The 23,588-nt window shown below is 47.0% G+C and overlaps 1 protein-coding gene across 1 annotated transcript in view; it reads left to right on the forward strand.

The window, feature by feature from the left end:
- Nucleotides 1–23,588, forward strand: part of NOS3 (nitric oxide synthase 3) — a gene marked incomplete at its 3' end in the record, with an annotated part of 183,459 nt that overhangs the window by 80,634 nt on the left and 79,237 nt on the right. The window contains exons 19-23 of the mRNA XM_082259052.1: nucleotides 2,702–2,892; nucleotides 5,874–6,055; nucleotides 6,460–6,670; nucleotides 6,766–6,853; nucleotides 18,547–18,668. Of these exons, the coding sequence (XP_082115178.1) occupies nucleotides 2,702–2,892; nucleotides 5,874–6,055; nucleotides 6,460–6,670; nucleotides 6,766–6,853; nucleotides 18,547–18,668 (794 nt within the window). The remainder of the gene's footprint in view (nucleotides 1–2,701; nucleotides 2,893–5,873; nucleotides 6,056–6,459; nucleotides 6,671–6,765; nucleotides 6,854–18,546; nucleotides 18,669–23,588) is intronic.

A 23,588-nucleotide genomic window follows, 5' to 3' on the forward strand; every position in this document is an offset into this window, starting at 1 on the left:
TGCAATACTATAATGAAACAAACTATATAATTCTAAAATAAACAACAAAGACTAAATAATAAATAAATACAAAACTGTGCCAAAAAAAATTCATTGAATATTCCACAAAAAGTGCATCTGTGCTACAAAAGTCTATAAAGGTGAATTATAACGAATAAATACAATATAGTGTCAAAAATTCAATATTCCACAATTGAAAGTTCTTCAAAAGGTGCGGAGATGTGCCAAAGAAGATGCCAAGGTGCTTAAAGACTCACCAGCCGGTGTGGGGCGCTCAACTCCCCTTGTGTCCCCGCCCACCGGAAGTATTGGACCCCATGGATGATTCAGTCTGGGGTCAAAACAGCTTTAATAGTAGTAGATGTGTCACCAATCCTCCTTACAGATATAGCACTCCGATCCCCACCAGTAGTACATAGTTAGTGAGGTTGAAAAAAGACATCAGTCCATCCAGTTCAACCTATGATGTGTGTGTGTGTTTGCTGTTAACCGTACATTGTATACCCCTGTATGTTGTACATTGTATACCCCTGTAGGTTGTACATTGTATACCCCCTGTATGTTGTACATTGTATACCCCTGTATGTTGTATATTGTATACCCCTGTATGTTGTACATTGTATACCCCTGTATGTTGTACATTATATACCCCCTGTATGTTGCACATTGTATACCCCCTGTAGGTTGTACATTGTATACCCCTGTATGTTGTACATTGTATACCCCTGTATGTTGTACATTGTATACCCCTGTATTTTGTACATTGTATACCCCCTGTATGTTGTATATTGTTTACCCCCTGTATGTTGTATATTGTATACCCCCTGTATGTTGTATATTGTATACCCCCTGTATGTTGTACATTGTATTCCCCTGTATGTTGCACATTGTATACCCCCTGTATGTTGTATATTGTATACCCCCTGTATGTTGTATATTGTATACCCCCTGTATGATGTACATTGTATACCCCTGTATGTTGCACATTGTATACCCCTGTATGTTGTACATTGTATACCCCTGTATGTTGTACATTGTATACCCCCTGTATGTTGTATATTGTATACCCCCTGTATGTTGTACATTGTATACCCCTGTATGTTGCACATTGTATACCCCCTGTACGTTGTACATTGTATACCCCCTGTATGTTGTACATTGTATACCCCTGCATGTTGTACATTGTATACCCCCTGTATGTTGTATATTGTATACCCCTGTATGTTGTACATTGTATACCCCCTGTATGTTGCACAATGTATACCCCCTGTAGGTTGTACATTGTATAACCCTGTATGTTGTACATTGTATACCCCTGTATGTTGTACATTGTATACCCCTGTATGTTGTACATTGTATACCCCTGTATGTTGTACATTGTATACACCCTGTATGTTGTACATTGTATACCCCTGTATGTTGTGGTCTTTAAGGTGCCCATCTAATAGTTTTTTGAAACTATCGATGCTCCCTGCTGATACCACTGCTTATGGAAGAGAATTCCACATCCTTACCGCTCTTACAGTGAAGAACCCCTTACGTATTTTAAGGTTAAACCGTTTTTCCTCTAGTTTTAGTGAGTGGCCACGTGTCTTATTGTATTCCCTTTCTCTGAATAGTTTCCTCCCAATGCTAGGGTCACCAGTACAGTATTTGTACATTGATATCATATCCCCCCTCAAGCGTCTCTTCTCCAGAGAGAATAGGTTCAGTGCTTGTAGTCTTTCCTCATGGCTGATGTCCTCCATTCCCCTAATTATCTTTGTTGCCCTTCTCTGGACTCTCTCCAGTTCCAGCACATCCTTCCTGAGGACCGGTGCCCAGAACTGGACAGCATACTCCAGATGTGGCCGGACCAGAGTCTTGTAGAGTGGAAGAATAATCTCTTTATTTCTGGAGTGAATCCCCTTTTTTATACATCCCAGTATTCTGTTGGCTTTGCTTGCAGCGGCTTGGCATTGCATGCCACTGCCAAGCCTGTTGTCTACCAGTACCCCCAGGTCCTTTCCATCCTAGACTCACCCAGAGGTTCCCCCCCTAATGAGTAGCTTGCTTTCTGGTTTTTGGCCCCCAAGTGCATTACTTTACATTTATCAACATTAAATCTCATCTGCCATGTAGTTGCCCCCCTCCCCCACCCCATTATTTTGTTCAGGTCCGCTTGTAAGGTTTCCACATCCTGCATAGAAGATATTGGCATGCTTAGTTTAGTATCATCCGCAAATACTGAGATTGTAGTACTAGATATCCCCTCCTCTAGATCATTTCTGATTCCTTACAGGTATAGAGTGTAAGTTCCTCTGGTACAGAGACTGATGTGACTGTGGGGGGAGGGGAAATTAGAGTGTAAGCTCCTCTGGTACAGAGACTGATGGGACTGTGTGGGAGGGGAAATGAGAGTGTATGCTCCTCTGGTACAGAGACTGATGTGACTGTGGGGGGAGGGGAAATTAGAGTGTAAGCTCCTCTGGTACAGAGACTGATGGGACTGTGTGGGAGGGGAAATGAGAGTGTAAGCTCCTCTGGTACAGAGACTGATGTGATTGGCTCAGTGATCTCTGTACAGCACTGCAGTATATGTCAGAGCTATAGAAATGTATAATAATAATATTGTGTGACTGTGGGGGGGGGGGGGGCAGGTGGCGTCTCACTTTAATAACATTTCCTTCCTCCATTCTGATTGGTCCTTCTGGTGTCTCAGCCGTTCCACCATCCTGGTAAAGTTGAACACGGAGGGGCAGAAGGAGCTCTGTTATTCACCTGGGGACCATCTCGGGGTATTCCCATGTAACCGGGAAGAACTGGTTCTGGCACTGCTGGAGAGGGTGGAGGACCCACCGCCGGCTAATGATACCGTCCTGGTGGAGACGATGGAGAAAGACTCCAACAACCGTGAGTAGTAGATGCCCCACCACCATACCCCTAGTGATACTTTCCTGTGGGGTGGGTGGAGGGGTAGCAGAGGTTGTGTCTACTGAAGAGGGCCCATAGAGTTTACAAGGCCATATCTACCCCCCCCCCCATCTCCATCACTGGAGCAAGTTTACAGGCACATCATGGGGTCCAATGTCACATGTAGGGGTTCCAATGTCACATGTAGGGTTCTCTTTGGGGGTCTAATGACTAGAGAGGAAGACTTGGAGGAGATCAGGCTTACAGTACAAAGTAGGGGGAGGGGTAATGGTGTTTGGGTTGGGGGGCCAGGTGTGCAGGAGGTATTCAGGTGAATGTGGAGGAGGGGCTGTGTGGGTTGGGAGGTTAGGTTCATAGAAGAGATAGCAGAAGTTGGAAGGTGAGGGAGGGGGGTTTTGTGGATTGGAGGTTAGGTGCCAAGAAGGTATAATAGGAGTTGGGGAGAGAAGAAGGGTAAAAGGGTTGGGGAGTTAGGCTGAGAAGGAGGGGTAATAGGTGTTGGAGGGGGTTGGGTTTAGAGGAGGGGGTAGTAGAAGTTGATTGGAGGAGTGGAATAGCTGTTGTAAAGGTTAGGGGGTTAGGTTAGAAGGAGGGGTAATAGGGTGGGTTATGAGGGTTTGGGGTTAGGATGGAGGAGGGGTAGTAGGTGTTGAGGGGAGGCATGGAAGAGCTGTTATAAAGGTTAGGGGGTTAGGTTAGAAGGAGGGGTAATAGCTAATGGGGTGGGTTATGAGGGTTTGGAGGTTAGGTTTTGAGGAAGGATAGTAGGTGTTGAGTGGAGGTGTGGAGGAGGGGCTATGATGATCGGGAGGTTAGGTTCAGAAGGGAGAGAGCAGAAGTTGGAAGGTGAGGGGAGGTGAGGAGGAGGGGTATTAGGAGATGGATGGGAGTGGAGAAAGGGTTAGAAAGATTGAGGGGTGCAGAGAAGAGGCTCTAAGGTTTAGGAGGTTAGGTGCAGGGGAGGAATAATGGGAGTTCGGGGGGTTTGTAGGAAAGGTTATCAGGGTTGGGGGTTAGGTTGGTGGGGAGTAGTTGTGGGGTGCAGAGGAAAGGTTATAAAGATTGAGGTGGGTTGAGGGTTCAGGAAGTGGAGTTGGGTGAGGAGGAGAGATAATAGGAGAGAAGATGGGTGTGAGGGTGGGGGGTTAGGTTCACAGTACAGCTAATTAAGTGGGTTAGGTGCTTGGGGGGGGGGGGGGGTGCAGTGTTTGGCCAGGAGGGTTAGGGGATTAGGAAATTACCATTAGAGGAAGAGCTGTTGGGGTGGGGACTGTGTGGTGGAGGGGTTAGGAGGTTTGGGGAAAAGGCTTGGAGGGGTAATTAGAGCTGAGGAATTTGGGAATGAGGAAGGGTTCATGAAGATTGGAGTGCAGAGATGGGACCACAATGGGTTCTAGGTTAGGTTGGAAAAAATGGGTAATAGAAGTTAGTGGTGTGGAGGAGGAGTTATGAGGGTTGGGGGGGGTGGTTAGGAAGCTAAGAGGGGGGTAAAAGGAGTTGAGTGGGTTAGGTACAGAGAAGCAGTTAAGAGGGTTGGGGAGTAGATTATATAGGTTGGGGGAGTGGTTTCAAGTATTGAGGGGAGGAGTTTATGAAAGTTGGGGAGGTGATGAACATTGGGTGGGGGGGGGAGACGAGGGTTAGGGTGAGGATATGCAGGTTGGGGAGGGGGGTTATAAAGATTAAGGGGAGGTTATGCAGGTGGGGAGGGGTTATGAAGGTTGGGGGGATTGGGTTCAGAGGGGGGTAGAGAGGGTTCGGAACAGAGGTGTAGTTAAGAGGGCGGGAGGAGGTTATGCAAGTGGGAAAGGGGCGGTTATGAAGGTTGGGGGGCTGGGTTCAAGCATTGAGGGGAGGGGTTTATGAAAGTTGGAGAGGTGATGAAGATGGGGGGGGGTGTGAGGGTAAGAGGGAGGATATGCAGGTTGGGGAGGGAGCTTATAAAGATTGGGGGGGGACTTATGCAGGTAGGGGGGGGGGGTTATGGAGGTTTGGGGGGATTTTGTTTAGAGGGGGGTAGAGAGGGTTCGGTACAGAGGTGTAGTTATGAGGGCGGGAGGAGGTTATTAGGGTTAGGGAGTGGTTTTCGAGTATTTCGGGGGAATATTAAAGTTGGTGAGGTTATGAAGGTAAGGTGGGGGGAGGTGTTGGGGGGGTTATGCAGGTGGGGGGGAGGTTAGGAGGGTCAGGGGGAGGGTTATGCAGGTGGGGGGGGGGGTTATGAGGGTTAGAAAGAGGGTTATGCAGGTGGGGGGAGGTTATGAGTGTTAGGAGGAGAGTTATGCAGGCGAGGGGGGGTATGAAGATGGTGGGTTATGAGGGTTAGGGGGAGGATTATGCAGGTGGGGGGAGGAGGTTATGCAGGTGGGGGGAGGTTATGAGGGTTAGGAGTGGGGTTATGCAGGTGGGGGGGGGGGTTATGAGGGTTAGGAGGAGGGTTATGCAGATGGGGGGGGGAGTTGTGAGGGTTATGCAGGTGGGGGGGGGGGTTATGAGGGTTAGGAGGAGGGTTATGCAGGTGGTGGGGGGGGGGTTAAGCAGGTGGGGGGGGGGGTTATGAGGGTTAGGAGGAGGGTTATGCAGATGGGGGGGAGTTGTGAGGGTTATGCAGGTGGGGGGTTATGAGGGTTAGGAGGAGGGTTATGCAGGTGGGGGGGGGGGGTTAAGCAGGTGGGGGGGGGGGTTATGAGGGTTGGGGGATTGGGTTCAGAGGGGGTAATAGGAGTTGAGTGAGTTGGGTACAGAGAAGTGGTTGCCAAGGTTGGGAGCTTTACAGCCAGTAATGGGGGGGGGGGCTGACATGTAAGCTGTAGGGCAGTTTTTTTTGCGGGGGGGGGTGAAATCTGGAGCACTAGGTATAGTACTGACCCTCGGGGCCCAAGCTCCTGTCTTGCACCGGGGTTCTAATGCTCAATCACTGATCCTTTCCTTCTCTCTAATTGGTTTGTCTGTGTTGTCAGGATTGGGATCCGGACGGAAAGTGAACTGGGTCTCGGACACTCGGATCCCCCCCTGTACGTTGCGTCAGGCTCTGACTAATTACCTGGACATCACCACACCCCCCACACCTCAGTTCCTGCAGCTGCTGAGCGCCCTGTGTGAGGACCCCACCGAGAAGCAGAGGCTGGAGACCCTGAGCCAGGTGAGAGCGCCGGCCAGGCTGAACCAATCAGGTTTCAGTATTAATTCTCTAACCTTGAATCTGACAGATCTTCTTTATAAACCATTCTATGATGTCAGGTGTTGTGCAATGTTGCAATTAACCAATCAGATTGAACCTTTCACCAGTCTAGGGCCATCCGTTAAATAAGAAGGGTTCTGATTGGTGTTTGTGGATTCAGTAACATTTAATAGGTGTCCAATCCCCCAGCAGAGTCCTGAGTCCAGGAACCCCCCGGAACATCTTTGGGATTGGCCATGAGTGTAAAAAGATGGGAGAATCCGGAACTCCGGGCATTACTGATATTTTTCTTTCTGATCTCTGTGGTTTTGTTGTGCTCTGTGTTGTGGGAAATGTAACCGGGGTCACCTTATCGCCCCCCGCAGGACGCCCGGCAGTACGAGGAGTGGAAGTGGTTCCGATGCCCCAATCTGGTGGAGGTTCTGGAGGAGTTCCCATCAATCTCCATCCCCAGTTCCCTTCTTCTCACACAGTTGCCTCTCCTTCAGGCGCGGTATTACTCCATCAGCTCCTCCATGGACACTTGTTCTGACCAGATCCACCTCACCGTGGCCGTAGTGTCGTACCGCACTCAGGGTGAGGGCCCCGGGGGGCCACAATTATGACATTGTATGTGGAAATTATATTGGCTGAGTGTCTGAAATTTATTTTATCTCCATTATCTCCCACAGAAAATAAAGGTCCTCTGCACTACGGGGTCTGCTCAACGTGGCTGGACCAGCTCTGCCTTGGCTCCTCCGTCCCCTGCTTTGTCCGCGGGTAAATATACCAAAATTCTACAGAAATACCCCAAATGCTCCTCCATCCAAAGGGGTGAATGGCAGAAACTGACCCCCGTCCCTCACCCACACTAATCATTTGAGATGGTTCAGGGTTCAGCTGGCAGAGGGAGTCAGGGGCTTAGACCAGGGCAAGGTATGTATCATCATGGGTGGGGTAAAGGCAGCCTGTCCTGGGGGATTGCCCCCTTAGCTGTATAATATGAGGTGAGTTAAAAAAAAGGTAGAAGTCGGAGGACCTGAATATAATGGCTCCATTATTACCTACCAGCCATGAATTCCTTTACCCCTTCACCTTCTCTAATTGGTTAAGCCTCCAAGGGCTGGTGGGCACCATATGGGACATTTGCAAGAGGGAGGTTGGGAGGAGACTCAAGGTGAAAAGTCCTAATAGACCAGGGGGCACACAGGTGAAAATGTTGAGGGTTTGATAGGATACCATGATGACCACTTTGTATCAAATCTAAGACTGGAACAATCTTTATCACTGAGCAAAAATAAATTGGCCTAAAAACTGTATCAAAACGGTAAAATGCGTTGAATGTATCATTACCATATCTAAAAGGAGACCAGAGCCACTCTAGAAGACCCGGGGGCACCCTAGAAGACCTGGGGGTCCCCAGTGGAATACCTTGGGCATTTAATAGAAGACCTGGTGGCACATGCCCTAGGTGCCAAGTTCTAGAAATGCCCCTGAATGATTCATACTACTACTTTTGCATGCATTATATGCATGGGCCACCCAGGAGAAGATCCCGGGCCACCTAGTAGAAGACCCTGGGCCACCCAATAGAAGACCTGGGGAATATACCCTGGGTGCCAGGTTCTAGCAATGCCTCTGAATGATGCTAACTACTATTATTACATGCATTATATGTACAGGCCCCCAGTAGAAGACCCCGGGCCACCTAGTAGAAGACCCTGGGCCACCCAATAGAAGACCTGGGGGCACATGCCCTGGGTGCCAGGTTCTAGCAATGCCTCTGAATGATGCTAACTACTACTATTACATGCATTTTATGTACAGGCCCCCAGTAGGAGACCCCGGCCACCCAATAGAAGACCTGGGGGAACATACCCTGGGTGCCAGGTTCTAGCAGGTTCTAGCCCTGGATGATGCTAACTACTACTAGTACAGGTATTATATCCACAAGCCACCCAGTAGAAGACCCCCAGCCACCCAATCGAAGACCCCCAGCCACCCAATAGAAGACCATGAGCATTGTGTAGGTTGTGATGCCTCAGGTCAGGTGTGGGATTTTAAGGGCAGGAGTAAAGGAGGTATGCAGTAGTAAATAAAATAAAATTTATTATACAGTGTATTTATATACAACAGAGGAGTGAATATATGGGTAAAGTCCCATTGTGCAGGTGAAGAGGAAATATAAGTTGTGTTACATGTGATAAGTACGTGACTTGAAAGTATCGTGGATAGGTCCAGCTCTGCAGTTCCTCTTGTCAAAGGACAGGGATTGGTGCAGAGAGGGGACCTGATCGGTAATCCGACATGTTTCGGCCTATCAAGGCCTTTATCAAGGATGTGTCACCGATTCTAAGAATAATTGAAAATAAATATATAGAAATATCAGATCATGATATCATGGTGATTCAAAAACAATTGATATAAAGTATGGTTGAACATACATATTTGTCCACTTCTTAGGGTATTGCCTCCCCAAAGTTTCTCCAGGTGCTACAGGAACAGTGTGCTGTGTTGGTGAGAAAATGGCGAATTTAGAAAGGAATTGGGTATACAGAGGATTACTCATAAATATAATAGTGATAATTACTTCTTGGGTAGCATGTCTGGTCCCAGGGTCCAATGTGGTTGAGGTTAGGAAAACTCCCACATTGATAGTAATCGTCTGTAATTATAGGTGTATAGGCTTAATATCTGGAGTACATGCCGATGATAGTAAGTACATAAATTGTTTGGAAAAAGTTAGGTTTGGTTTAGGAGATATGGTAAGTCTCCTACCAAATCTAAACTTACATTTTGGTTGGTTCCTGAATGGTAAAGTAACCGTTGCAGGATCTTAGTCCGTTTGGAGACGATTCCTGTGAAAAAAATGATGAACAGCCGTTGTCTGCAAGGTCCGTGTTCCTCCCTGGGTTCGGGAGAGACTGAGACATTGCAGTGTTCCCCGGCCTTTTATGGGCAGTCACGCATGCGCCGTCGTGCGCTGTGTGATGCCGATGGGCGGAGTCCGTGATACGGTGTGAGGCGCGCCTGCGTGAAGCTGGAAGCCGCATCCCTTGTAACCGTGCGGACGTGCCTTCGTGGCCGCCGACACGGAGTAGAAGCCGAGATCCCTGACAGGGATAGAGGAAGGTAGAGAGACCCCCCCATCAGTTTCAGATGCCCCGATCCCGGAGGATTCGGGGCTTACCGTGCCGGGAGCTCCTGGAGATTAAGGGATAGAGGCAAAAGGAAGTTGGACAATCTGGTTAAATAAGCTTGATTATGCGATGGTGCACTGTGCAACAGTGTCATCACATATATGTATCAATAATACGTTTACAATATTATAACATTAATTAGGACATAAAATGAAAATTGCAGCATATATATTAAGAAGAAACGTCTGTGAGAGAATGTGGGTGGGTCGGAGGGAGAGATTGTGGTCGGTCTAACCAGTTAAAAGATACTGGGTAAAAGATACTGGGTAGAGTGGCCCAATGATGTTGTATGGGAATCAAAAGGTCTATGGTGAACCATTGTGGAGTCGGGAGTGCAGGTTGTATGAATCTTGGAGGGGGGGGTGTCAGTTGAGATTGTGCATATACTTTTGGGGGTTCCAGGGCCGATTCTGTGTCCTGGTAGGGGGTTTAATCTTTTTTCCCCGATGAAAAGCCTTGTAAGAAGGGACGGAAGCTTTGTGCTTCATTTAACCCGGGCGGGATAGTAGCTTTAAGTCGCGAAATCCATCGCATTTCCAGTTGCAATAAGGTTTTGTTCCAATCACCCCCTCGTAACGGGATGTGGATCCTGTCCAGGGCCATGAATTTGATTTTAGGCATTTTGTAGTTGTGGTATTCTTTTACGTGTCTCCCTAGTGGGACATAGAAGTTGCCAACATGCATGGTCTGAAGATGTTGACTTACTCGTTTGCCAAACTCCTGTCGGGTTTTCCCTATATAAAAGGACCCGCATTCGCAGGTCATCATGTAGACTATTCCCCTGGTCTTGCAGTTGCAAAAATGTTTCGGGTGAAATGGGTCACCATTGGGTAATATGGTATTGATCGTTTGGGAAATAACGTAACATTGGGCACAGGACCCGCAGGGGAACGTGCCTTTTGTTTTGCAGGGGTCTTTTTTGGATCCTTCTTTGAATTCACTTTTTACCAATTGTTGTTGTAGCGAGCCGGCTTTTCTGAAGGTGATGGGTGGATGTTGAGGTAGGAGTTTAGAGGTGCTGGGTTCTTCCAAAAGGATGGACCAATTTTTTGTGAGGATATTTCTGATTTCCTGGTGTTCGTTGGTGAATCTGATGATTATTCGGGTATCTGGTTCGGTTTGAGTTGGTTTTTTATTTTTGAAGAGCAGTGTTTCTCTGTCTTGTTGATTGGCACGATTAAAGGCCTTGCGTAGTGATGTTTTGGTGTAGCCTCTTTGTGATAGTCGAGTAGTTAGTGCATTGGCTTCTATTTGGAATTTTGCTGGATCTGAGCAGTTCCTTTTTAGCCTTAAGTATTGGCTATAGGGTATTGAGTTGATTAGAGGTTGAGGGTGAAAACTTGAGGCATGGAGAATCGAGTTGCCTGCTGTATCCTTTCTGAACAGTGTGGTGGAGATTTTGCCCATAGTATCTTTATATATTAAGGTGTCGAGAAAAGATACTTGTTGTTTGTTATAGGTCATCGTGAAGAACATATTGTGTTCGTTCTGGTTCATCCTGGTTAATAGGTCTTTTATCATGTATTCCGGTCCATTCCATATAATCAATATATCGTCAATATATCTTTGCCATATAAGGATTTTGTCAGCGTAGATGGTGTTTACCTCGTTTGATAAAAATTCTTGCTCCCATGAGCCTAGGTAGATATTGGCATAAGATGGGGCGCAGCTGGTTCCCATAGCTACCCCACATGTTTGGATGTAGTAGTTGCCGCCAAAGGTGAAGATGTTGTGGTTGAGTATATAATCCAGCATGTCAATGATGAATTTATTGAAGTTTTGGTCTCGTTCACTGTGGCAATGAAGTATGTTTTCAACTGCCTGTAGTCCTTTGGTGTGGGGTATATTGTTGTATAATGATTCGACGTCTATGGTGATTAGGTATGTTTCTTCTGGAACAGTGATGTCATTGAGTATCCTCAGGAGATGAAGGGTATCTTGGGTATATGAGGGTAGTTCTTTGACATGAGGGCGTAAGTATCTGTCTATGACCCTGCTCATAGATTCTGAAATGCTTCCATTACCCGAGATGATTGGTCTTCCCGGTGGATCATGCAAGTTCTTGTGTAGTTTCGGTAGGGCGTATAGTGTGGGGGTTCTTGGATGTGGTGTTCTGATATATTCCCACAATGTTTGGGAGATGATGCCATTCTTGAATGCATTATCGATTTTGGAGTAGAAGATTTCTTCATAAGATTTTGTCATTATGGGAAGGATCTTCTTGTAGCATTTAGTATTCGACAATATTGTATGACACATGTGTTTGTATTTTTCTTTGTTCATGATGACTACATTTCCTCCCTTGTCTGAGGGTTTGATGATGATGTCATCATTATTTCTAAGTTCCTGGAGGGCTTGCTTTTGCTTGTTTGTTAAGTTCGACGTGTGTTGTTTCTCTTTAATTGATTCTATATCTTTAGTGGTTTGTCGGACGAAGAGTGCAATTGCTGGGTTAAGGTTGAGGGATGGGAATTTATTAGATTTCCTTTTGAAGGACAATTGGTCAGGGGGTGTTTCCCGTTCTTCTTCGTCAGATTCTTTATCTGATTCAGTTGGATCGTCCCAATCATCTAGGTCACTTTCCTGAAGTAGTAGGTTGAGGTCGCGGATGGCTCTGAACTCAGCCGCGGTTAATGTGGATGCAGGTTGTGAGGGTTGAGGTTGTTTTTGATAAAAGGTTTTGAGTAATAAATTTCTGGCAAATAGGTTCACATCTTTGATGGTTTCGAATCTATCCAGGTCGGTATTTGGGCAAAAAGAGAGTCCTAAAGATAGTACTTCTTTTTGGTCATTCGTCAGTGTATGAGATGATAGATTTATGACCGTTTTTCTTCCTCCCGTTTCTTCTCTGATTGGTGTTTCTTTGGCGGTTTCGGAGTTGTTTTCCCTAAAAAAAACCCTTGTTGTTGTTTGGGGTCCACTTTGGATCTTGTAAAGAAATTATGGGGTTTGAGGGGTGGGTTCATGTTTCCCGAGTGTGTTCCTTGTTCCTCTGCAGGATTGGTTTCTTGGGGTTCCGTTTCCTGGTAGTTATCCTCATTAGTTTTATGTTGAGCTTCATGTTGTTTTGAGGGTTCCCTTCTTCTATTTTTGTAGTGTTCAGTCCCAGAGTTATAGGAAGATGAATCCGATGAGTAGTATGGTTGTCCCATTCTATCTGTGGGTTTGCCATACTGATTTCTTCGGTTGGAGCGTTGATTGGCCCATCTATAGGCTCTGCCTTGGGCAAAGGCGTTCTTATCGCGCCAATATTTTCTTTCTTTTTTCCTGAGGATATCCTTACCATAGTCTTCTAAATGTGATTTAAGTTTATTTTCCTGTTCACTGTATAGTTGTGCCTTTTTGAGAGGGGCTAGTTGTTCGTAGGTTTTTTTAATGTCAAGATCTAGGGTTTTTATTTGTCTTAAATATTCTTCTTGCAAAAGGATCATTAAATTCCGTGAACATTCGTTTAGTTGGTTTTCCCATTCTTTTTTGAGTTGGGTTGTGATGTTTTCCATAGTAGGGAAAATTTGGATTCTTAAACCTACAGGGTTGATTTTCTCGCTGATATAGCGTTCGAAGGTCTTAATGTGCCAGTGAAGCGCAGACTTTCTCTCCAGGTGTTTTTGGAGTGTCCTGAATAGTGCCAGGATATCTGATTCAGTTTGTTCTTTGACTTTAAAACTGGTTTGGATGCCCGACATGAGGGTCTCCCATTCATCGCCAACCAGATCTCCCACATCTTTTTCTTCTTCTTCAGTCATCCTTTCTTTGTAGGAGAAAGGTGTTGGTGAAAAACAGGTTTTAACAATGCCTTACTGAAACTGTGGAGGAAGTTCCACAATGAAGGCTATGTTGGCCTGGATTAGGTAGGTAGGTGCTTGCTGCCTAGCAACCAAGAATTGTAGTTTAGTGGAATATAGTGTTTCCAAAGATCCGAGAGGACGTGGATGTGTTATCCATCCGGGGTATTCGTTGAAAGAGATGAGTTTTTGGATCTTATAGTGGAAAGTTAGGTAGTCATTTCTGCCACCATCCCGAGAGAATATTGTGTAGGTTGTGATGCCTCAGGTCAGGTGTGGGATTTTAAGGGCAGGAGTAAAGGAGGTATGCAGTAGTAAATAAAATAAAATTTATTATACAGTGTATTTATATACAACAGAGGAGTGAATATATGGGTAAAGTCCCATTGTGCAGGTGAAGAGGAAATATAAGTTGTGTTACATGTGATAAGTACGTGACTTGAAAGTATCGTGGATAGGTCCAGCTCTGCAGTTCCTCTTGTCAAAGGACAGGGATTGGTGCAGAGAGGGGACCTGATCTGTAATCCGACATGTTTCGGCCTATCAAGGCCTTTATCAAGGATGTGTCACCGATTCTAAGAATAATTGAAAATAAATATATATAAATATCAGATCATGATATCATGGTGATTCAAAAACAATTGATATAAAGTATGGTTGAACATACATATTTGTCCACTTCTTAGGGTATTGCCTCCCCAAAGTTTCTCCAGGTGCTACAGGAACAGTGTGCTGTGTTGGTGAGAAAATGGCGAATTTAGAAAGGAATTGGGTATACAGAGGATTACTCATAAATATAATAGTGATAATTACTTCTTGGGTAGCATGTCTGGTCCCAGGGTCCAATGTGGTTGAGGTTAGGAAAACTCCCACATTGATAGTAATCGTCTGTAATTATAGGTGTATAGGCTTAATATCTGGAGTACATGCCGATGATAGTAAGTACATAAATTGTTTGGAAAAAGTTAGGTTTGGTTTAGGAGATATGGTAAGTCTCCTACCAAATCTAAACTTACATTTTGGTTGGTTCCTGAATGGTAAAGTAACCGTTGCAGGATCTTAGTCCGTTTGGAGACGATTCCTGTGAAAAAAATGATGAACAGCCGTTGTCTGCAAGGTCCGTGTTCCTCCCTGGGTTCGGGAGAGACTGAGACATTGCAGTGTTCCCCGGCCTTTTATGGGCAGTCACGCATGCGCCGTCGTGCGCTGTGTGATGCCGATGGGCGGAGTCCGTGATACGGTGTGAGGCGCGCCTGCGTGAAGCTGGAAGCCGCATCCCTTGTAACCGTGCGGACGTGCCTTCGTGGCCGCCGACACGGAGTAGAAGCCGAGATCCCTGACAGGGATAGAGGAAGGTAGAGAGACCCCCCCATCGGTTTCAGATGCCCCGATCCCGGAGGATTCGGGGCTTACCGTGCCGGGAGCTCCTGGAGATTAAGGGATAGAGGCAAAAGGAAGTTGGACAATCTGGTTAAATAAGCTTGATTATGCGATGGTGCACTGTGCAACAGTGTCATCACATATATGTATCAATAATACGTTTACAATATTATAACATTAATTAGGACATAAAATGAAAATTGCAGCATATATATTAAGAAGAAACGTCTGTGAGAGAATGTGGGTGGGTCGGAGGGAGAGATTGTGGTCGGTCTAACCAGTTAAAAGATACTGCGCCCCATCTTATGCCAATATCTACCTAGGCTCATGGGAGCAAGAATTTTTATCAAACGAGGTAAACACCATCTACGCTGACAAAATCCTTATATGGCAAAGATATATTGACGATATATTGATTATATGGAATGGACCGGAATACATGATAAAAGACCTATTAACCAGGATGAACCAGAACGAACACAATATGTTCTTCACGATGACCTATAACAAACAACAAGTATCTTTTCTCGACACCTTAATATATAAAGATACTATGGGCAAAATCTCCACCACACTGTTCAGAAAGGATACAGCAGGCAACTCGATTCTCCATGCCTCAAGTTTTCACCCTCAACCTCTAATCAACTCAATACCCTATAGCCAATACTTAAGGCTAAAAAGGAACTGCTCAGATCCAGCAAAATTCCAAATAGAAGCCAATGCACTAACTACTCGACTATCACAAAGAGGCTACACCAAAACATCACTACGCAAGGCCTTTAATCGTGCCAATCAACAAGACAGAGAAACACTGCTCTTCAAAAATAAAAAACCAACTCAAACCGAACCAGATACCCGAATAATCATCAGATTCACCAACGAACACCAGGAAATCAGAAATATCCTCACAAAAAATTGGTCCATCCTTTTGGAAGAACCCAGCACCTCTAAACTCCTACCTCAACATCCACCCATCACCTTCAGAAAAGCCGGCTCGCTACAACAACAATTGGTAAAAAGTGAATTCAAAGAAGGATCCAAAAAAGACCCCTGCAAAACAAAAGGCACATTCCCCTGCGGGTCCTGTGCCCAATGTTACGTTATTTCCCAAACGATCAATACCATATTACCCAATGGTGACCCATTTCACCCGAAACATTTTTGCAACTGCAAGACCAGGGGAATAGTCTACATGATGACCTGCGAATGCGGGTCCTTTTATATAGGGAAAACCCGACAGGAGTTTGGCAAACGAGTAAGTCAACATCTTCAGACCATGCATGTTGGCAACTTCTATGTCCCACTAGGGAGACACGTAAAAGAATACCACAACTACAAAATGCCTAAAATCAAATTCATGGCCCTGGACAGGGTCCACATCCCGTTACGAGGGGGTGATTGGAACAAAACCTTATTGCAACTGGAAATGCGATGGATTTCGCGACTTAAAGCTACTATCCCGCCCGGGTTAAATGAAGCACAAAGCTTCCGTCCCTTCTTACAAGGCTTTTCATCGGGGAAAAAAGATTAAACCCCCTACCAGGACACAGAATCGGCCCTGGAACCCCCAAAAGTATATGCACAATCTCAACTGACACCCCCCCCTCCAAGATTCATACAACCTGCACTCCCGACTCCACAATGGTTCACCATAGACCTTTTGATTCCCATACAACATCATTGGGCCACTCTACCCAGTATCTTTTACCCAGTATCTTTTAACTGGTTAGACCGACCACAATCTCTCCCTCCGACCCACCCACATTCTCTCACAGACGTTTCTTCTTAATATATATGCTGCAATTTTCATTTTATGTCCTAATTAATGTTATAATATTGTAAACGTATTATTGATACATATATGTGATGACACTGTTGCACAGTGCACCATCGCATAATCAAGCTTATTTAACCAGATTGTCCAACTTCCTTTTGCCTCTATCCCTTAATCTCCAGGAGCTCCCGGCACGGTAAGCCCCGAATCCTCCGGGATCGGGGCATCTGAAACCGATGGGGGGGTCTCTCTACCTTCCTCTATCCCTGTCAGGGATCTCGGCTTCTACTCCGTGTCGGCGGCCACGAAGGCACGTCCGCACGGTTACAAGGGATGCGGCTTCCAGCTTCACGCAGGCGCGCCTCACACCGTATCACGGACTCCGCCCATCGGCATCACACAGCGCACGACGGCGCATGCGTGACTGCCCATAAAAGGCCGGGGAACACTGCAATGTCTCAGTCTCTCCCGAACCCAGGGAGGAACACGGACCTTGCAGACAACGGCTGTTCATCATTTTTTTCACAGGAATCGTCTCCAAACGGACTAAGATCCTGCAACGGTTACTTTACCATTCAGGAACCAACCAAAATGTAAGTTTAGATTTGGTAGGAGACTTACCATATCTCCTAAACCAAACCTAACTTTTTCCAAACAATTTATGTACTTACTATCATCGGCATGTACTCCAGATATTAAGCCTATACACCTATAATTACAGACGATTACTATCAATGTGGGAGTTTTCCTAACCTCAACCACATTGGACCCTGGGACCAGACATGCTACCCAAGAAGTAATTATCACTATTATATTTATGAGTAATCCTCTGTATACCCAATTCCTTTCTAAATTCGCCATTTTCTCACCAACACAGCACACTGTTCCTGTAGCACCTGGAGAAACTTTGGGGAGGCAATACCCTAAGAAGTGGACAAATATGTATGTTCAACCATACTTTATATCAATTGTTTTTGAATCACCATGATATCATGATCTGATATTTCTATATATTTATTTTCAATTATTCTTAGAATCGGTGACACATCCTTGATAAAGGCCTTGATAGGCCGAAACATGTCGGATTACCGATCAGGTCCCCTCTCTGCACCAATCCCTGTCCTTTGACAAGAGGAACTGCAGAGCTGGACCTATCCACGATACTTTCAAGTCACGTACTTATCACATGTAACACAACTTATATTTCCTCTTCACCTGCACAATGGGACTTTACCCATATATTCACTCCTCTGTTGTATATAAATACACTGTATAATAAATTTTATTTTATTTACTACTGCATACCTCCTTTACTCCTGCCCTTAAAATCCCACACCTGACCTGAGGCATCACAACCTACACAATATTCTCTCGGGATGGTGGCAGAAATGACTACCTAACTTTCCACTATAAGATCCAAAAACTCATCTCTTTCAAAGAAGACCATGAGCATTTAATGGAAGACCTGTGGGGGCACATGTCGTGGGGTTCCAGGTTCTAGAAATGTCCCTGAATGATGCTAACTACTACTATTACATGCATTATATGTACGGGCCCCCAGTAGAAGACCCCAAGCCACCCAAAAGAAGACATGGAGGCAATGCCCCTGAATGATGCTGACTACTACTATTACATGCATTATATGTATGGGCCACCCTTTAGAAGATCCATGCCACCCATCAGAAGACCATGAGCATTTAATAGAAGACCTGGGGGCACATGCCCTGGGTGCCATGGTCTAAAAAATGCCCCTGAATGATGCTAACTACTATTATTACATGCATGAATGTATGGGCCACCCAATAGAAGACCCTGGGCCACCCAATAGAAGACCCTAGGCACTTAATAGAAGACCTGGGGGTACATGCCTTGGTGCCTTGGTCTATCAATGCCCCTGAATGATGCATACTTATACTACTGCATACATCATAAGTATGGGCTACGAGTGGGGTGACCGCCAGGTATAGCGATAATGTCACCCTCTCAGACTGCCAACAATACCAAATGATTTACAGGCTCATGTTCTGGAACATGTGCCAGGAGCCTGGGGGGGGGGGGGGGGGGAATTGTCTGTCTAGCGATTCCCCAGGTACCGGGGTACTGCAGCGATTGCAGAGGTTCTAGCAATGAATAAGCACTTAGTGTGAAACGCGTCTGCTGAACATTGTGGTTCTCCTGTGTGTCATATTTTTAGCCTGTGAGTGTGGAATACCAATAAACCAAAGACTTCTTTACTACTGTGGATGTGCCTCATCTCTCTCTCTCTGTTACCAGGGTACTGCAGCCTCTGGTCACCTGTCACCTTATTCTGTATCTGTCTGTCTTCCTCTACAGAGCCCCCACCTTTCACCTTCCACCTGATATAAAAGCCCCCTGCATCCTTGTGGGCCCCGGAACCGGAATTGCCCCCTTCAGAGGGTTCTGGCAGCAGAGACTGCATGACATTGAAAACAAAGGTGAGCAAATCTCCAACATTCATTTCTTAAAGCGGAACTCCAGACAGACCACCCCGCACCTCTCTCTCTCCCCTCTCTCTCTCCCCCCTCTCCCTCTCTCCCCTCCCTCTCTCCCCCCTCTCCCTCTCTCCCCCTCTCCCTCTCTCCCCTCCCTCTCTCCCCCCTCTCTCCCCCCCCCTCTCTCTCTCTCTCTCTCCTCCCTCTCCTTCTCCTCCCTCTCCCCCCTATTCCCCCCCCCTCTCTCTCTCTCCCTTTCCCCCTTGTTATGACACGCCAAGTATAACAGGGGTTACAGTCGTCTAGGATAATCCACTCCCAAACACCCGGACAGCTATCGACCACTCCAATCCGCCATACATGAAGCACATCAATAATTCCCCCCCAAGTACGAGACAAGGCTCTGTAGTGAGGTTCGATCAAGAGTAACTCTCTTCTCTTTTATTGCAAGAAACACACACTTATATATACTTTGAGAATACCACATGAAAAATGACTGTGTAATTACAGCCAGGTGAGCTCATTAACATACTTATCAATAGTCTCAGACCCTATTAACATACTGTCCTATTTTAGACAAAAGCACTGAGTTAATCAGTAGACATTCTTTAGGAGGGGCTGCTGGAAACAATCCCCCCCCCCCTCTCTGCAGCTAAAACAAGTTTTGACAGCGAGACTCCATTACACACATGGGGACCCAAATGCAGTATTATGCTTTAACATATATAAAGTTACTTTTTATACATTAAACATAGACATGTTACATATCCCCAGATAGCTCAGGTCTGAGTGCACATTATTAGGTGAATGGCACTCAGACCCCACGAATACAGTTTAATCGCCATGGAGTCAAAGTCTTTTAAAACCTGGTCCATAGTCCAAAGGCAGCAGGCGGGCAACCAGTCTCCTCCAATGCAATGGGGCGAGATTGGTCTCGTCACATCTCTCCCCCTTTCCAAAAAGACTAACAGGGTACCTGACCTCCTGCCGGTCAGTGCCCTTGTTAGTCCAGCAGCCCACCCACAAAGCAGAAAAAACAGTACAGCCCACCCACAATAAATGGTCACTACACCTGGGTAGAGGAGAAACTTGTCCATGTCCAGGTGCCTCACCACGGCTGTGTAGGGGACTGGTAGGCTGCCTTGGTGGGTTGCTGAGTGGGCAGAGACCAGCGGTACTCTGTCCTGGTGCCAGCACTACCACCGGAGTAGTCTGGTTGGAGCCTGGTTGCTGGAGACGGACTGTCTCCCTCTTAGGTGCATAGCTCTGCTGCGGAATGGGGAGACCGGTTGTCTCCCCCTTGGATACACAGCTCTGTCGTGGGGGGGTAGGACCGCCCATCCCTACCCCCTGTTTGGTAAGTGCAGAGACCACGGTCCCATCTGCACCGGTGGGGGGCTTACAGTCTCCCCCCGGTACATTAAGCTGCCGCTGGGGAGAGGGGGTAACAAGCTCCTCTCCCGATAGAACACTCTGCCCATTAATGATCCGCTGCTGGGGAGAGGTGGTAACAATCTCCTCTCCCATACATACTTCCAGTCTTTGCGGAGGGAGACCGACTGTCTCTCCTCCCAATACAGAGTTCTGCTGCTGGGGAAAGGAGACTGGGCTCTCTATTCCCTGCTGGATACTCTGCCGCTGGGGACTAGAGACTGGGCTCCCAATTCCCGGCACATCACACTGCCGCTGGGGAATGGAGACTGGGCTCCCAATTCCCAAAAAATCCCGCTGCCGCTGGGGAGGGAGGACACTGCTCTCCTCTCCCTGGACTTCCCACTGCCTTCCTGGCATATCACTCTGCTGCTGGGGGGCAGGCACAACTACCTCTGCCCCCTGTAACTCAGCCAGCCGCTGGGGAGGGAGGACGCTGCTCTCCTGCTGAGCCTTCTCATAGTATTGGAACAGCTGCTGGTAGCCCTGTTCTAGCTCCATCTCCCGGGTCACCAGGTGGACCAGGTCTTGCTCAATTTCGTGAGCGTCGTCCCAGTCATACCTGCTCTCCCTCCACTCCAAGAGATCATTGAACCGGGCTTGTGTAGGGCTCCCAAATTCCAGCTCTGAAAAAGACTCCCATAACAAGCCAGGACCATCAAACTGCTCTCCCTCTGGCTTGTCATGCTCGGCTGTTCAGGGCAGGTACTGTGCAACATACCACCACAGCGCCTGGTAGGCATCCTCCAGCCACATCTCCTGCCATACCCGGAGCTCTAATTCTTTTACCCATTCCTCCCGGGGCTGCTGCCCCAGGAAGGGCATCCGCAGGGCTACTCGCTTCTGCAACCGCTGGTCTTCCTTGGGGAGTCTCTTACCCTGCTGGTACTCCACAATGCCCAGTGCCTGGTACCAGATGCCTTTACGGACTGCATCTCGGTCATCCATGGCACCCTCATCGAACTCCACTGCTGGTTCCATGCTGGTGCTGTCAGGGTCGCTGTACTGGGACATGCGTTGCCCTCAATTGTAAAATCCAGAGCAATGGTGTCCCCTGTAGCTGTCCTTCTGGCTGTAGGATCGATCCCGTCGCTTGCCACCAATTGTTATGACACCCCAAGTATAACAGGGGTTACAGTCGTCTAGGATAATCCACTCCCGAACACCCGGACAGCTATCGACCACTCCAATCCGCCATACATGAAGCACATCAATAATTCCCCCCCAAGTACGAGACAAGGCTCTGTAGTGAGGTTCGATCAAGAGTAACTCTCTTCTCTTTTATTGCAAGAAACACAACACTTATATATACTTTGAGAATACCACATGAAAAATGACTGTGTAATTACAGCCAGGTGAGCTCATTAACATACTTATCAATAGTCTCAGACCCTATTAACATACTGTCCTATTTTAGACAAAAGCACGGAGTTAATCAGTAGACATTCTTTAGGAGGGGGCTGCTGGAAACAATCCCCCCCCCCCTCTCTCTGCAGCTAAAACAAGTTTTCACAGCGAGACTCCATTACACACATGGGGACCCAAATGCAGTATTATGCTTTAAAATATATAAAGTTACTTTTTATACATTAAACATAGACATGTTACATATCCCCAGATAGCTCAGGTCTGAGTGCACATTATTAGGTGAATGGCACTCAGACCCCACGAATACAGTTTAATCGCCATGGAGTCAAAGTCTTTTAAAGTCTGGTCCATAGTCCAAAGGCAGCGGGCGGGCAACCAGGCTCCTCCAATGCAATGGGGCGAGATTGGTCTCGTCACACCCCTCACACTCTCTCACCCTCTCTCTCCTCCCTCTCTCCCCCTCCCTCCCTCCCTCTCTCTCTCTTTCTCTCCCCCCTCTTTCTCTCCCCCCTCTCTCTCCTTCTCCTCCCTCTCTCCCCTCTCTCTCTCTCTCCCCCTCTCTCCCCCTCTCTCTCCCCCCTCTCTCCCTCTCTCCCCCTCTCTCTCTCTCTCTCTCTCTCTCTCCTCTCCCCCCCTCTCTCCTCCCTCTCCCCCTCTTTCTCTCCCCCCTCACCTCTCTCTCCCTCTCCCCCCTCTCTCTCTCCCCCCTCTCCCTCTCTCCCCTCCCTCTCTCCCCCCTCTCTCCCTCCCCCCTCTCTCTCTCTCCCCTCCCTCTCCTCCCTCTCCCCCCTCTTTCTCTCCCCCCCCTCTCTCTCCCTTTCCCCCTCTCTCACCCTCTCTCTCCTTCTCCTCCCTCTCTCCCCTCCCTCCCTCCCTCCCTCCTCTCTCTCCCCCTCTCTCTTTCTCTCCCCTCTCTCTTTATCTCTCCCTCCCCCTCTCTCTCTCTCCCCCTCTCCCCTCTCTCCCCTCCCTCTCCTTCTCCTCCCTCTCCCCCCTCTTTCTCTCCCCCCCCTCTCTCTCCCTTTCCCCCTCTCTCACCCTCTCTCTCCTTCTCCTCCCTCTCTCCTCTCTCTCCCCCCTCTCTCCCCCCTCTCTCTCCCCCTCTCTCTTTCTCTCCCCTCTCTCTTTATCTCTCCCTCCCCCCCTTTCTCCCCCCTCTCTCCATCTCCTCTCTCTCTCCCCCCCCTCTCTCTCGCCCTCTCTCTGTCTCTCTCCCTCTCTCACTTTTCCTCCCCCTCTCCCTCTTTCCTCCCTCTCTCCCCCCTCTCCCCCCTCTCTCTCTCTCTCTCCCCCCCCCTCTCTTTCCCTCTTCCCCTCTATCCCCCCTCCTTCTCTCTTTTTCCCCTCCCTGTTTAATAATAAAATTATAATGTGAATAACTTTTGGTGTGATTTACCAAATGATCTGAAATGTTCGGAATATGTTGGCATAGACAGACTCTTCTATTGTGTGAAGTTTGGGGAAAAGTTGGATGAGATCTAAGCTCTTTTTTTACATTAATCTCCCCAACAAAAAGATCTTAATGTCCCCAGTTTGCCTCCTGGAAGAACAAAATCCATGAAACTTCTAGGATATATTAGGAAAGTTAAAAAATTCATCTGTGCAAAGTTTCAGGTCAATTGATTGAGGTTTAGGCATTTTATTACATACATTAAGCTACATTTAAGCCATTTCTACATTAAATGTTTTATTATGTCCCAAAAATCAGGTCTCCTGTACTGACAGAATGGGCTATTCTGTGTAGCAGAGCTGTGTAAATCTCAGGACTGGATGGGCAGAAATACAAATCCTTTGGCAGGCAGAACAGTTGCCTTTTTTATGTATTTATCTGTGTATTTATCTATTTGCCCGGAGTTTAGCTTTAACCTCAGACTGTGCTGTAGCTGGTGGGCTCATTGCTTAATAATGGTCAGTATGTGACCCACCAGTAGGGGGCAGTAGAGGTCCCGGGGTATTCATTACCATTGTGTAATGTGTCTGCTGCGCCATCATTGTGGGATCCATCCTGAACATCAGTGTGTGCTATGAGAGCGCCATCTGGTGACAGAGATGTGAAATGCAGATGTACCTCCCTACTGCTCATGTTCTCCATCTACGGCCCTGCAAATGAAAATTGCTTCACTT

Source organism: Pelophylax lessonae (genome assembly GCF_965119305.1).
Source record: "Pelophylax lessonae genome assembly, chromosome: 5".
Classification (NCBI taxonomy): domain Eukaryota; kingdom Metazoa; phylum Chordata; class Amphibia; order Anura; family Ranidae; genus Pelophylax; species Pelophylax lessonae.